This window comes from Phaenicophaeus curvirostris, chromosome 1 (assembly GCF_032191515.1).
Source record: "Phaenicophaeus curvirostris isolate KB17595 chromosome 1, BPBGC_Pcur_1.0, whole genome shotgun sequence".
NCBI lineage: Eukaryota > Metazoa > Chordata > Aves > Cuculiformes > Cuculidae > Phaenicophaeus > Phaenicophaeus curvirostris.
This window is the reverse complement of record NC_091392.1, coordinates 67129799-67144764: the sequence shown is the minus strand read 5'-3', so window position 1 is coordinate 67144764 and position 14966 is coordinate 67129799. Positions and strand designations below refer to the sequence as shown.

Here is a 14966-nt window from a genome sequence, read left to right as displayed (position 1 = left end):
TAAATTAACCTTCTGTGTATCACATGTTGCTCTGTTATCTTCCTGCAATGCAGCCAGCAGCAACAGAGAGTGTGTGAGTGGAACGTTCAGCCCCACTCGCCTTTGCAAACAGCAGCTGGTTTTATGGCAAACTGCAGGAATTAACCCTGTATCTCTGCAGACAATCCCAAATCTCAATGCTGCATGGAACTTTCCCTGGCCATTGAATAACCCACATTGAGATTTTCAGCACACAGGCTTTATTAAAATATGGAGGGATGACCCTTCAAACTTTTAATAGAGCACTGGCATTCCTGGATATCAAAAAAATCCCACACTTTAAGAAACACTTGCCCAGTTGTCAGGGAGAAAACTTAATGTATTTTTGTGTGGTTGTGTGTGTGTTTTATATGTATCAATAATACATATATTTAATATTTATGGCGGTCAAGTACCACATTACAGGGAATTTTTGTATTACCGGGGGTGATTGATGCAGATTATGAAGGGCAAATTCAAGCCATGGTGTGGACACCCAGCCCTCCAGTAACTATTGAAAAGAGGAGCCGAATTGCCCAATTAATACCTTTTAAGGCACAAATTTGTCAAGCAGAAAATGTTCACAGGGGAGAGGGAGGTTTTGGTTCTACAGGGAATGACAAAAACATTTTTTGGGAGGCACAAATAACTGCTCAAAACCCAACAATGTTAGTAACAGTAACACATGTGCAACAACAGCAGCAATTGTTAATGAGTATGTTGTTAGATACAGGTGCAGATGTCACAGTTATTTCTTCAACATTTTGGCTGAAAACATGGGAACTGACTAACCCCCATGGAGGCCTAATGGAAGTTGGGGGTGTATCAGAAACTATGCAAAGTAAATATCTAATTCAAATAAGTACAGACGACGGGTTTACTTGTCAAATCAGGCCATACGTTGCCCCCCTTCCTATGAATTTAATGGGAGGGGATGTTTTGGGGCAAATGGGATGTACATTGGCTACTAATCAGAAAAATTTGTAGTGGCGACCACTGATGGGCAACCAATACTCAAACTGATGTGGAAAACAGAAAAGCCGATTTGGATAGATCAGTGGCCGCTAACAAAAGCGAAGGTTGTATTTTACAAGGATTAGTCCAAGAACAGTTAAAGAAAAATTGTATTGTACCAACTACTAGTCCATGGAACACTCCAGTTTTTGTTATACTTAAAAAGACTGGAAAATGGAGGCTTTTATATGATTTAAGAAAAATTAATGAAGTTATAGAGGATATGGGAGCACTACAACCTGGTCTCCCCTCATCGGCAATGATACCAAAAACCTGGAATATTTTAATCATAGATTTGAAGGATTGCTTTTTCACAATACCTCTACATGATCAAGATGCACAAAGATTTGCCTTTTCCATGCCAAGTGTTAATAAAAGGGAACCCATGAAAAGATATCATTTGGTTGTTTTGCCACAAGGAATGAAAAACTCGCCAACAATGTGCCAAATACATATAGATCATGCTCTGTGCAGTTTTGAAGATCATCATAAAGAATGGATTGTCTATCATTATATTATATTATGGATGACATTTTGGTAACGGGAAAGGCAGATCTGAATATGGAACTGAAGGAGTTGCAACATTGTCTAGAGCAATATGGGTTACAAATTTTTCCTGAAAAAATCCAGAGAGAAGTTCCATGGAAATAGTTGGGATGGAAAATTTTACAACACACAAAAGAACCTCAAAAGGTTCAATTAAAAGTAAAAGCCAGTATACTAAATGATGTGCAGATATTGTTGGGTAACACTAATTGGATTCGAAACTTGTTGGGGATTGATAATGAGCTATTGACATCATTATTTGAATTACTGAAAGGAGATGTTGATTTAAATGCCCCTCAAACATTGACAAAAGAAGCTGAACAAGCATTACAGGAAATCAGTGAGCATATTAGTTTAGTACAGTGTCATTGGGTCAGTTATGATTTAGCTATACAATTCATCATTTGTAATCAAAAGGAACAGCCTTTAGGGATAATCACCCAATGGGACGAGTCGGTAAAAGATCCTTTAATGATTTTAGAATGGATATTTTTAGCTCACCAACCCAAAAAACCTATTTTGACACAAGTTGAAATGTTTGCAGAATTAGTTATTAAGGGGCAGCAACGAATTGTAGACCTTCATGGTCAGGAGCCAGAAAGTAAAATTATACCTATGGCAGACAATTATTTACAACGGTGTTACCAAAATAGTCTACCAATACAAGTTGCCTTACAAGGATATGAAGGGAGAGTACAGATACAACATCCAGCACATAAGTTAATCACTTTTTTAAAACAAATACAAATAGAACACATGATGATGTTCAGATATTAGTCATTAAACGTCATTAAACAGTGCTGGTATATATTGGCAAAGGCTGTGCTGTGTGAGAACTCTTTGTGATTTTGTATTCATTGACAATGTTACTGTAGATACCACAAAGCATTCAAATATTTGTGTTTGCAGGGGTTTTTTTCAGATTACAGAGTGTAACTTGACATACTCAGTGCCTTTTACATCTTAGTGGTTCCTGCAATGTAATCACACCCTGATCTGAGAAGTGTTACCCTCACCTTTTAGAATGAATCTCACTCTGATAAAGAACCTGCTGCAACATCAGGATCTGAAGCAGTTTCTGGAGAAAGCCAGGAAAAATGGACAATAAACTTTAATACCTGTCCATCATGACATAGAGGAGATACACCAAGTCCTGGAACAAGTAAAGATGGGTGCAAGACACAGTTGGTGGGATACCCTCTTAGGTTGGTCACCCACTGCCACAGGCATTTTTAACAACATGCTTCACCTTGTTGTTGCTCTTTTATACTAATTGTGATTTGTTTTGTTTTGATAGCAGTATTGTATTTTAAAACTTGAAGAATGATGAAGTTAACCTGCTTGATATCAGCGTATAGCACACAGAATGCTGGATGTCCCGCAATAATTTAGCTGCTCCCAAGCCTGGTTAGTCATTGTGAAGGCCGAGTGACTATAGTCAAGGGGTGGATTACGTGGGAATAAAGCTAAATGTGGGGAGAAATGGAAACCCTAAAGTTATGTGCCCCCTACTAAATTTCTGTATATTACGTACAAAAAAAGGTGACTTAACGGTAGACGTGCAATACAGCGATACAGTGAGAATTCTGTGCTCACTAGGAACAAAGTGTATTTTAAATTACTCTCCATCATTTTCTTCTTCAAATGAGTCAGTTCCCACTTCTTCATAGTCTTTCTCGAGGGCAGCCAGATCTTCTCTGGCCTCTGCGAATTCTCCCTCCTCCATGCCTTCACCCACATACCAATGCACAAAAGCCCTCTTAGCATACATCAGATCAAACTTGTGGTCAAGCCTTGCCCAGGCCTCTGCAATAGCTGTGGTGTTGCTCAGCATGCAGACTGCTCGCTGAACTTGGGCTAGGTCTCCTCCAGGAACTACTGTAGGAGGCTGATAGTTGATCCCAACCTGGAAACAGGAATATGGGAGAAGGTTGTAAAAAATGCAAGAGCAGAAAGCAGTCAAAGAGAGGAAAAAAGTGAGTAAAGGTACAGGTGCTGGTAGAATGGTGCCACTATCAAAACTGCCAGATGGCAAATGCTAGAAAAAGTAGTAACATCATAAACAGTATGATACCTGGTCATTTTAATGTCTGTATTATTCTTCTGTTTAATGTACACTGGCAACTTCATAGCTTTCTTAACAACTACTCAACACTGAACATACATTTTCACAAAGATATTCTATAGAAACTAATACAGAAAGTTGGTTCTCAGTTAAAAGTTTGCATTCTTAAACCAGCTATTTGTATGATTTTTCCACTGCTAATGTCTGTATGATTACTAAAATTATGTTTCCCAACACTGCTATGTAGCCAGTGGGGAAAGGCTGTATAATATTTCTGGATAAGGATGTTAACTGACGCATTTCCTTTGTTAATTTTACTGGGTTTGGCATTTCCTTAGTTTTAGATGATGCTCCAGAGGGACTGCTCACTGGCTTCTTCAAAGTTCTGGTCTGAAATGAAAACTACTTTAGATTTTTGCTCACATACACTCCCACTTTCCACTTACATAAATACTGAGGAGTCTGGAGAAAGGGCTCATTTTATACAAATGCATCTTTCATATGTTGTTTCTTCTTGCATGGAAAATATGTAAGATATAAAAGTACAAGTTTTCCACTAGACTGAACTTGCCCTTTAAATACTAATGAGAAGCTCATGGCAGCCCTGCTTACCTTGAAACCTGTTGGACACCAGTCAACGAACTGGATAGTTCTCTTGGTCTTGATGGCAGCAATTGCTACATTGACGTCTTTTGGAACTACATCACCACGGTAGAGCATGCAGCAGGCCATGTACTTTCCATGTCCTGGGTCACACTTCACCATCTGGTTGTTGGGCATAAAGCACGAGCTGGTGATTTCAGCCACTGAAAGCTGCTCATGATATGCTCTGTCAGAGGAGATGATGGGTGCGTAGGTCACTAAGGGGAAGTGAATGCGTGGGTAGGGTACCAGGTTTGTCTGGAACTCTGTCAAATCCACATTGAGGGCACCATCAAAGCGCAGCGAGGCAGTGATCGAAGAGACGATCTGGCTAATGAGGCGGTTGAGGTTAGTGTAAGTGGGGCGCTCGATGTCCAGGTTTCGACGGCAGATATCATAGATGGCTTCATTATCCATCATGAAGGCGCAGTCTGAATGCTCCAGGGTGGTGTGCGTGGTCAGTATAGAATTGTATGGCTCCACCACAGCAGTGGAGACCTGAGGGGCTGGGTAGATGGCAAACTCCAGTTTGGATTTCTTTCCATAATCCACCGAGAGGCGTTCCATCAGTAAGGAGGTAAAGCCAGAGCCAGTACCCCCACCAAAGCTGTGGAAGATCAGGAATCCTTGCAGCCCAGAACAGGCATCAGCCTAGAAAGTAAAAGAGAAAGTGAGAAAATAGGAATGAAAATACTTCATCTATTACGTGAGTGTATTCTGAGCTGAAGGAGAGAGCAACCATCAGCAATACACAGTGTAGCTTTCATGTCTGGTTTTCTTGAGAAAGGGCTTGCAATAATCCTACCCTTTACTTCCTTCACTGGCTCAACTTATGATATAAAAATTCTACTCTTATCTGTGGAGCATTTCTCTCTGAACTTCACAGTTCTCTTAGCTAGTTTAGCTGAAACCAGAAATGTAGAACTGCTTAATCTGCCCTTCTATGTCAGTACTGACGCTCCAGGGCTGAGCTGATAATGAAGAATTACATATTCAGAACCACTTTTTAAGACTATCTGAAGCTGTGTAACTGGGAACTCTTGGACTGTTAGTGTGTGGGAATAAAGCTAAATGTGGGGAGAAATGGTAACCCTGAAGTTTTCTGAGTGCAACTCCTCCATAGGCTGAGTACAAGGCAGTTTGTCTTTAAAAGCAAAGTTTGTGGAGATGCAACACACAGATGTAGCACACTTCTTGCCCTGTGAAGTAGAGGATGGGGTGTTTGAAGATGGACATAGCTAGCCGCCACTATCAGCAAGGAGCATTGTGCCCAAGGACAACTACACAATTACTTTCTAAAAAGACCAATTGCAGCTGCTACTCTGGCAATCCTGCCCTCTAGCTGACCTGTACTCATTATAATATCATTATAATACTAAAACACACCTCCACGCCTAAGGCTACCTACCTCCTCCCCACCTCTGAAGAAAACACTCCCATAACCCACTCCTACTGGGCATGCACAATCAAGTTTTGGCACACAAAGCAATAATCTTTTCCCCATCAGTCAGCAGTGTTTGACAGAATTATTCACTCAAGCCCCACCTAAGACTCCCACCTAAAGGTCCAAGTTATTATAAAAATGAAAACAAATGGGAAGTTTTGGGGGGAAGACATCATCAAAACGTTTTGGGATCAGCCAATGGGTTGAAAATGTTCTCCCCTCCCCATCTGGGATGCATTTTAGGGTAAAACCTTCGTGTTATGCACGCTACATATATATCTTAATAACAAACTAATTATTAGTATTTCTCTGTACTTTGATCTTAACTACATATTTCTTACCTGCCTATCACTCCTATCTGTATTCGTGTGTTTGACTATATATTGCTGTTTAATATATTTTCACAAACAGTGTCTTATCCCCAGCCACCACTGAACCCTTATTTAGTCACAAATTGTTATAATAGAATTGTTATAATAAAATTGACTTATTTCCTCATATGCAAGTCTCAGGAATCCTACTGTTAAGAGGGATATAAGGGAGTTTCCGATTCAAACTCAGTAAGCTGCGCAATTTCGGTTGAGCCATAGACTCATAGAATGGTTTGGGTTGGAAGGGACCTTAAAAATCATCTAGTTCCAACCCCCCTGCTATGGGCAGGGACATGTCCCACTAGACCAGGCTGTCCAAGGCCCCATCCAAGCTGGTCTTGAACACCTCCAGGGATGGGGCATCCAAAACTTCCTTGGGCAACTTGCACCAGTGCCTCACCACTCTTATGATGAAAAAATTCCTCCTTAAGTCTAATTTAAATCTGCCCCTCTCCAATTCAAAGCAATGCCCCCGAGTTCTGTCACTACAAGCCTTTATTAAAAGTCCCTCCCCAGCTCTCTTGTAGGCCCCCATCAGGTACTGGAAGGTCGCTATAAGGTCTTCTCGAAGCCTTCTCTTCTTCAGGCTGAACAATCCCAACTCTCTCAGCCTGTCCTCTTATGGGAGGTGCCCCAGCCTTCTGGTCATCCTTGTAGCCCTCCTCTGGACCTGCTCCAACAGCTCCATATCCTTCTTATGTTGAGGATTCCAGAACTGGACACAGTACTCCAGATGAGGTCTCACAAGAGAGCAAGAGAGGGGCAGAATCACCTCCCTCGCCCTGCTGGCCATGCTTCCTTTGATGCAGCCCAGGATACAGTTGGCCTTCTGGGCTGTGAGTGCACATTGCTGGCTCATTTCAAGCTTCTCATCAATCAGCACCCCCAAGTCCTTCTCCGCAGGGCTGCTCTCAGTCACATCATCCTCCAGCCTGTATTGAAACCACAGGAGCCCCAGAAGGATTACTGACAAGAGCCCAAGTAAAGTGGTGTCAAACAAGCTGGATAGGATTATTTGTCCTGGCATGACTGCTCAGTGTTTACCATGACCTGATATAGTGAACTATTTATTTCATTCTTGCGAAATTGTAAGATGAAGGGTTAAGCAAACTGGTAAACACTGCCTCTGAGATCTCTCCTATTCTAACTTAAATCATGATACAGTGATGCCTCTGTATGTCTTGCAACCTCTTTTCTGAGCCATTGATATCACATGAAATTAACAAGCTACCTGTTCTACAGTTCCTTATTCTGCAGAATCCAAATTGCTGTTTCACAGCTACTGGGACTTACCAGCTTACGGACACGATCAAGCACGACATCAATGCTTTCTTTGCCAATGGTGTAGTGGCCGCGGGCATAGTTATTAGCTGCATCTTCCTTTCCAGTGATCAGCTGCTCTGGATGAAAAAGTTCCCGGAAGGTGCCAGCCCGTACTTCATCTGAACAAGAAAGAGAAATTGTAAGAACCTTCATGGCTGTGAACCACTTACCAAAAGTTCTGGTCACTGTTAGCATCGATGTAAGCTTCTGGCCACCGGACCACAAAAAAATAGTTGCTGGAAGAGAAGGGAAAACTGTTTTCTAAGCGCTTATAAATTATTGCGTTCTGTCCATTTATGGTGTGACTTGTATCTAGCCACAGAAGTTGTTACCTTCTCAAGAACTTGTCAGTTGTACAGTCTGTACTGACAAGAGGACAAGTCACCAGAAGAAAAGGTGAAGAAAATCAGGTTTCCCCAGGCGCCCCAGTTTTTAGAAATCATTCTGTTCCTGGAGGGAAACAGTCAGTCTCCCAATTTGGACATGAATTAGAGAGAAAGCAGAATCTGAATGGCAAAAATGCCACAATAGACAACACCAAACATGGAATATTTTCGCAAAGGGAAGTCATACAAACCATGTTTAATAGCTATTAAACTGCAAGGCATCCTGTCATTATTATAGCACCTGTGAAGATCATAGAATAACCAGGTTGGAAGAGACCCACCGGATCATCGAGTCCAACCATTCCTATCGAACACTAAACCATGCCCCTTAGCACCTCAAGATAATTGAATCAGGACAGAATGTGGCATTCTGTGTTGCAAGACAATTAATTTTATGCCATCTAGTGGTAGACTAAGACACAAAGTGTGCTCTGGTTTGTACCAGCAGAGACTGGTGGCACACCATGCTGATCATAGAATGATAGAATCATAGAATCACCAGGTTGGAAGAGACCCACCGGAGCTCTACTCCATTTCCCAGGTGTATTTCTATACTGACCTACAACTGTTGGTTCCAAGTCCACCATTACAGCCCGTGGCACATGCTTCCCAGTGACTGTTTCATTGAAAAACGTGGTAAAAGAGTCACCACAGTTGAGTTTATCGGGCGGAGCCTTGAAGGTGCCATCTGGCTGGATGCCGTGTTCCAGGCAGAAGAGTTCCCAGCAGGCGTTTCCTATCTGAACTCCGGCCTGGCCAACGTGAATAGAGATGCACTCACGCTGAGGGGAGAGAGCAGAGAGAGGGTCAGAAAAAACTACTGCACGTTAGTCCTCCGTATTCCTTATTCATGGTTAATTTTTCCCAGTGTAGTTTTTCTTTTCCAAAAAACGGTGAATTGTCACTGTCAGCATTTCATTCGTTTGTTCAGGCTCCCTCAGCGGCACCGGGCGGCAGGATGGGGAGGTCTGCGGTGAGGCGGCCATTTGAGGCGGTGGGGGTTTCCCTGAACTGGGAAAATCCCAGAAAAAAACAGGAGGGAGCGGGGCAGGGAGCGCTGGGCTCAATCGGAGGGGATGGTCCCAGCGGCCTCTGCAGGAGAGTTAAACAGACCCTTGGGAGCAAAGAGGTGCGGGGCAAGGAGGTGTGGGACACGTTAGTGTTACGGGGCAGTTCGAGCAGGGAGGCTGCACAGAGAGGCTGGAGACTAGCCAGAAGACACTGAGGACCATGGGCTGAGAGCAATGGCATGAGGCTTAACAAGGCCAAATGCCGGGTCCTGCACTTGGGGCACAACAACCCTGTGCAGTGCTACAGACCAGGAAAAGTCTGGCTGAAGAGCTGCGTGGAGGAGAGGGACCTGGGGGTGTTGGTTGACAGAGACTGAACATGAGCCAGCAGTGTGCCCAGGTGGCCAAGAAGGCCAATGGCATCTTGGCTTGTATCAGAAAGGGTGTGACCAGCAGGTCCAGGGAGGTTATTCTCCCTCTGTACTCGGCACTGGTGAGACCGCTCCTCAAATCCTGTGTTCAGTTCTGGGCCCCTCACCACAAGAAGGATGTTGAGGCTCTGGAACGAGTCCAGAGAAGAGCAACAAAGCTGATGAAGGGGCTGGAGAACAGGCCTTATGAGGAGCAGCTGAGAGAGCTGGGGTTGTTTAGCCTGGAGAAGAGGAGGCTGAGGGGAGACCTCATTGCTCTCTACAACTACCTGAAAGGAGGTTGTAGAGAGGAGGGAGCTGGCCTCTTCTCCCAAGTGACAGGGGACAGGACAAGAGGGAATGGCCTCAAACTCCACCAGGGGAGGTTCAGGCTGGACACCAGAAAAAATTTTTTCACAGAAAGGGTCATTGGGCACTGGCAGAGGCTGCCCAGGGAGGTGGTTGAGTCACCTTCCCTGGAGGTGTTTAAGGCACGGGTGGACGAGGTGCTGAGGGGCATGGTTTAGTGATTGATAGGAATGGTTGGACTCGATGATCCGGTGGGTCTTTTCCAACCTGTTGATTCTATGATTCTATGATTCAGCCCCAGGACCACAATGAACCTGTACAGATACACACACCAGGTACTGGGATGGTTCTTTACAAAACTGACATATTTGTGCTGTAATGTACGGGACATGGAAACAGGCAGAAATAATTTGAGTTACACAAACCCCACCCTTTCTCCTATGGACTGGCCCTGCTGAGGAGCATACCCCAGTTCAGTTTATTTTTACTCCTGGCTGGAACCTGACACAGCCATGTGGTATCCTTCAACCTTATGTAACTCAAGACAGGTGATGCCTTTTGATCCTTTTACCCTCTGATAGCAGGCCAGAGGGGAAGCGTGGAAAAACTAGTTTAAGCAATATTCACCTCAGGACATTGTTTCATATTTTCTCAGTTGAAACCAATGTTCTTTCAAGCTCCTAAGCAGCTATGAATTTTGTTGCACCTATTTACTTATTTACTGCTTATTCAGGCAGTGTCATTGCAATATAGTGTGCTTATTTGCATCATTTTGAGCGTAGTTCCTATGGCAGCCAGGAACTTCAGTGAAAAGGAAGCAATGTATGTAACATCAGGCTAAAATAGGCAGGTGTCTATTGCTCCAAAATGCTTTACGCTTAGAAGTACAGGAGTACACAGCACCTGGTGGTGGGTTTCATAGGTTCAGAAACAGAATTATAAGGCAGATAATTCTGAGTTAGTTCACTCAGTTATAACACCAGGTGTAGTGAAATGCAGTTTTGTAAGGAAAGAGCGGTTTCAGACATGTGGAGTTTTTCAGCTTAAGTTTCTGCTTTGGAATAATTGTAATTACAGTCTTCTGAGCTCTGCCCTCATGATCTCAGGGGCCCTGTCTGTACTGAGGGTCAGGTCATAGTACGGAACTCTGACCTGTGATCATCTCTGCTGATGGACAATTAGCACAATCTCTGACACAGTTTTGGTTTGTGCAATTTCATGCTTTTCCAGGCAATGCTTGAACACCATCCAAAATGCAACTCATTGCCAAGAATGGTTTCCAGTGAGAAGCTCACTGACCGCTGTCTGGCTCTGGAGAAAGAGAATTCAGATGCCTAAATATGAAGCAGGCCATGCTGCCTGGCTTCAAGGCCAGAGAATGGTCCTCAGTCATTAAATACACTATTTAGAGATGTCCTATGACTTAGTATCAGATTTGGCCAGTTAACATTTTTTTTTATTATTCTGTAACTGCTTACCCTGCAAAATACTCCTGTGACTTGAGAGTGAAGTGCATCTTCCCCCAAAAATAAATCTTCAAGCATAATATGTGAACAGGAGCATCTCTGGAGCAGTGTTTTCTTTATAAATTGGCATATATTTACGTTTTAGAAACATAATTAAAGGTATTTTTCAGAAGGAATTTCAGAAGTTGCCACTGCCCCAGTTAGTCATCCCCAGAAGTTCAAATGAATATGGAAAGTCAGTTTAAAGATTTCATTCAATGAAATGCATAATTTCTATTCAGTACTCCTTAGTAAGTTGCTGATTTTGCAAACATGTATGCAGCTCTGTGTATAACGTGCTTTCAAGTGTACTTGCACAACCCTGTTTTTCTCAAGTGAGTTGTGCAAAAGTATTTGAGTTATCTGAGTGATGATGAGGCTTCATACATCAGTATGCTGCAGGGCAGTTGCAATCTGCAGGATTACTCAGGAGACACTAGGGGCATATTTGGGTTTAGAGAGTTCAATTAGTGCTGATTTTGTACAGGATGGGCACCTGCTTTTCTTTTAAATCCCAATGTGAATCTGTGAAGCTGCAGCAAAGAAAAGGGGTTTTTTTTGCTTTTAAACACTGCATTCAGACCAGGTGACTTTTTTAAAGATTATCTTTTGGAGAAAAACTACAATAATAAGTCAAGCAATACTTGGAACCTAAAATGCTGCTTTACTCTTGCTCCTCAAATTAGTGGAACAATTGGTCTGTTCTTTCACAGATGAAAAAAGTGAATGTTGCCTTGCAAAATTTATATTGTAAAGCTCAGTAGAGGAACTGCACAACCAGTTCCTTTCCTTTTAGACAGACCTTTCAGCTGCACTAGTTTGAAGCTGTATCTCAATCCTGCCTTTTGAGCCAGGCCTCTTGACATAGCTGCCTTCAGTTCCCATCTTCTCCTACCCCAGCACCAATTTGGAAATATTCTGACAAGAAGAAGAGATAGTAACAAAGATATTTCTAATTCTGCAAATTTAACAGCTTTAAAATAGGTATCAGACTTTTAGTAGGGAAGAGAGTGATCCTTCCTCAGCGTCACAAGCAGAGTAAACTGATCTCTATGTGATATTTACATTTGGAGCGTACTCCAAACTCATGTTTCACATCCCATTACTAATGTACCAGGACCTGTCTTAAAACTGTGGCCCTGATTTTTTATGTACCAAGAGACAGTAGAAAAGGACAGGTCTTTAAAAAAACTAAACCCAAGACAGCTTTGTCTCTATTAAAAAAACAAAAACAAAAACAAAATCAGTATACTACCTGGCTTAAGTATTTACTGCACAAAGGCAGAATTTAGTCTTCTAGGTATTCCCAAAATGTACTCACTACCCTAGGTCTGTCTTGAGGCATGGGGAGCCTGTGGAAGTATTTATCTTGCCTGTGACGTGAGCGCTCTCGTTTTGGATCTGCGGCTGTACTGGCAGTAAATAACATGGTTCTCTGAACCAAAATAGGACTCTATGCTAGACATAAACTGAGATATGAGATGAAATGGATTTTTCACATACTAAGAGGTTTTGAGAGATTTCTACAAATGCATAATGTTCAGATCTTGAAAATGAAAGGTCTTTTCTTACTTACTTAAATGCATATATTCATAAAAACATTCATGCAGAATCACAGAATGACTAGGTTGGAAAAGGTCCACAGGATCATTGAGTCCAACAATTCCTATCAATCACTAAACCATGCCCCTCAGCACCTCGTCCACCCATCCTTTAAACACCTCCAGGGAAGGTGACTCAACCACCTTCCTGGGCAGCCTCTGCCAGTGCCCAACGACCCTTTCCATTAAAAAAATTTTTCTGGCGTCCAGCCTGAACCTCCCCTGGCGGAGCTTGAGGCCATTCCTTCCTGTCCTGTCCCCTGTCACTTGGGAGAAGAGGCCAGCTCCCTCCTCTCTACAACCTCCTTTCAGGTAGTTGTAGAGAGCAATGAGGTCTCCCGTCAGCCTCCTCTTCTCCAGGCTAAACAACCCCAGCTCCCTCAGCTGCTCCTCTTAAGGCCTGTTCTCCAGCCCCTTCACCAACTTTGTTGCTCTTCTCTGGACTCACTCCAGAGCTTCAACATCCTTCTTGTGGTGAGGGTGCAATCTCACCAGTGCCGAGTACAGAGGGAGAATAACCTCCCTGGACCTGCTGGTCATGTCGTTTCTGATACAAGCCAAGATGCCATTGGCCTTCTTGGCCACCTGGGCACGCTGCTGGCTCATGTTCAGACTCCAAAAACACGTGTGTATACAATGTATAGCTATGAACAGCACAGCCATTGGGGCTAAATTAATCTAAAAAAATATGCAAAGGTCAGTAAAGTTTTGGTTTGTTATCTAAACAAAATTATCTCCTATGTTGAAAACATATCGTCAAAACAGAAAGTACTAAAAGCTAAGACTACATATTTACTTTACCTTATAATTCCACTAATTAGAGACTCTCCAAAGAAAATTTTGGCTTGCCGTGCCTTACAACTCCAGTGAGATTATTCTGGCACTCCTTTCCCATCCTCTTACATGGCAATGCATGTGTGAGATCAGGGGTTTGTGGCACAAACCACTGATAACAGCAGCAGATCCCCCTGGCCCACTCCCGTAGGACTGGTGTTCTCACGTCCCCCTTACCATGGTGTCTCCAGCGGTGTTTCCTTCCCTTTCGGATCAGGGGTGGCAGGTCTTTGAAGAAGCCCGGCTCTGGGCTGCAGGATGGGAAGCAGCCTGGGCTCAGCACCCGGCACCTGCTGCTGCGCTTCAGTGTCACAGTATGTTGGGGAATAGGTCACAGTTCTGCCTATTGCACCACTGCTTCCTGCCCTACCCACTGCCCCATGTATGCAAATTCATCCAGACAGGCAGGGCTCAGACCTACCCCACATTTCTAACTTAGTCCCGACTGGTTTGGTGTGCTTATTAAATCTGAGTAGGGCCACGTAACGTGCCATACACTATACTTTCAACACCTGAGTATTATTCATGTGTATATGAATAATATATATATAAGACATATGCCATCCCAATCCCCTGTTCTGCCAGCATATACATATGTAGATGAAAATCACTCCTAGACTCCAATACAGGAGACCAGGAGGGTGTAAGAAAGCACATAAATGAAAAGAGAAGGATAGAAGAAAAACAATAAATAGAGAACTGGAAAGTAAATATAATTACCATTCTGAAGTGTGCTCTACCAGGGCTCTCAAATGCTGGCCTGACTCCTTGTTGTCCTCACTCCAGCTGCCTGTCTTATTAATGTTTCAATTTACTTGTGTTGCTTCTCTTTCTGTGTGCAGTCACCTGGGCTGTCAGCAGTGTGGGACAGCGTTCAGTACAGACTCTAAATCATCTGTCCAAACACAGAAAGAAATTTGATTCTCGTTGCCGTGCTTATTGCAAAACATAGCTGGAGGCATCACACAAAGGTTCTCACACCAAATTAGGGCAGTTGCCTCCACCACTTTATTGTTTGCTCCTTCTGCATTAGCTCAGTATTGGAAAGCAGCAGCCTCTCTCAGTGAAGCAATGCTTGTGTTTGCAACTCCCAGACAATGAAGAGGAAGGCATGCTTGATTGCTTGAATCTGAGTAATATTTATCCCCTGACTTTATAAATGGACTGTTTATTATGATGTTTAATCAGTAGACAATTAAATACACATTTCCTAGAAGTTAGGTTAGTCTACTTTGACCTGATGATATTCATAAGTTGTTCTGCCACTGCTGGCTACCAGCATCCAAGTATCTTCTCTAACTAATGCTTATATTTTAATGGTGTGAAGTGGTTCATGTTGTTCTTTATAAACTCTCCTTTACTTTGGTATACATGTTTTTCATTTTGCTGACCTTTACATAAACTTGCAAATCACTACTCTTTGATTTTGGCTAGGAAGAGCTGCAGAGATTTCTGGAGCCACAAATATTTTTTTTGCAGAGGATGAAT

At 42.9% G+C, this 14966-nt stretch overlaps 1 protein-coding gene across 3 annotated transcripts; it reads right to left on the bottom strand.

Moving 5' to 3' along the window:
* Positions 1–2366: 2366 nt before the first annotated feature.
* TUBA8 (tubulin alpha 8) lies at positions 2367–13787 on the bottom strand. 3 transcript variants are annotated; one of them, XM_069861170.1, is made up of 6 exons: positions 13656–13783; positions 10691–10847; positions 8369–8591; positions 7394–7542; positions 4256–4936; positions 2367–3484 (listed from the first exon to the last, which is right to left on the bottom strand). In XM_069861170.1, the coding sequence occupies exons 3-6, from the start codon at positions 8394–8396 to the stop codon at positions 3197–3199; spliced, it is 1146 nt and encodes a 381-aa protein (XP_069717271.1). In that variant the 5' UTR covers positions 8397–8591; positions 10691–10847; positions 13656–13783; the 3' UTR covers positions 2367–3196. The 3 variants fall into 3 exon arrangements, with proteins under 3 accessions (XP_069717271.1, XP_069717262.1, XP_069717278.1); XM_069861161.1 differs by lacking the exon at positions 10691–10847 and having other exon boundaries at positions 13656–13787; XM_069861177.1 differs by lacking the exon at positions 13656–13783 and having other exon boundaries at positions 10691–10986.
* Between the last annotated feature and the right edge of the window lie 1179 nt (positions 13788–14966).

Bases quoted from the DNA above. Each gene is read 5' to 3' on its own strand.
- TUBA8 (XM_069861161.1), bottom strand. The intron at 4,937-7,393 runs GTAAGTCCCAGT...TTTACTTTCTAG, and splicing joins TTGATCGTGTCCGTAAGCTG to GCTGATGCCTGTTCTGGGCT. The intron at 3,485-4,255 runs GTAAGCAGGGCT...TCCTGTTTCCAG, and splicing joins GGTGTCCAACAGGTTTCAAG to GTTGGGATCAACTATCAGCC.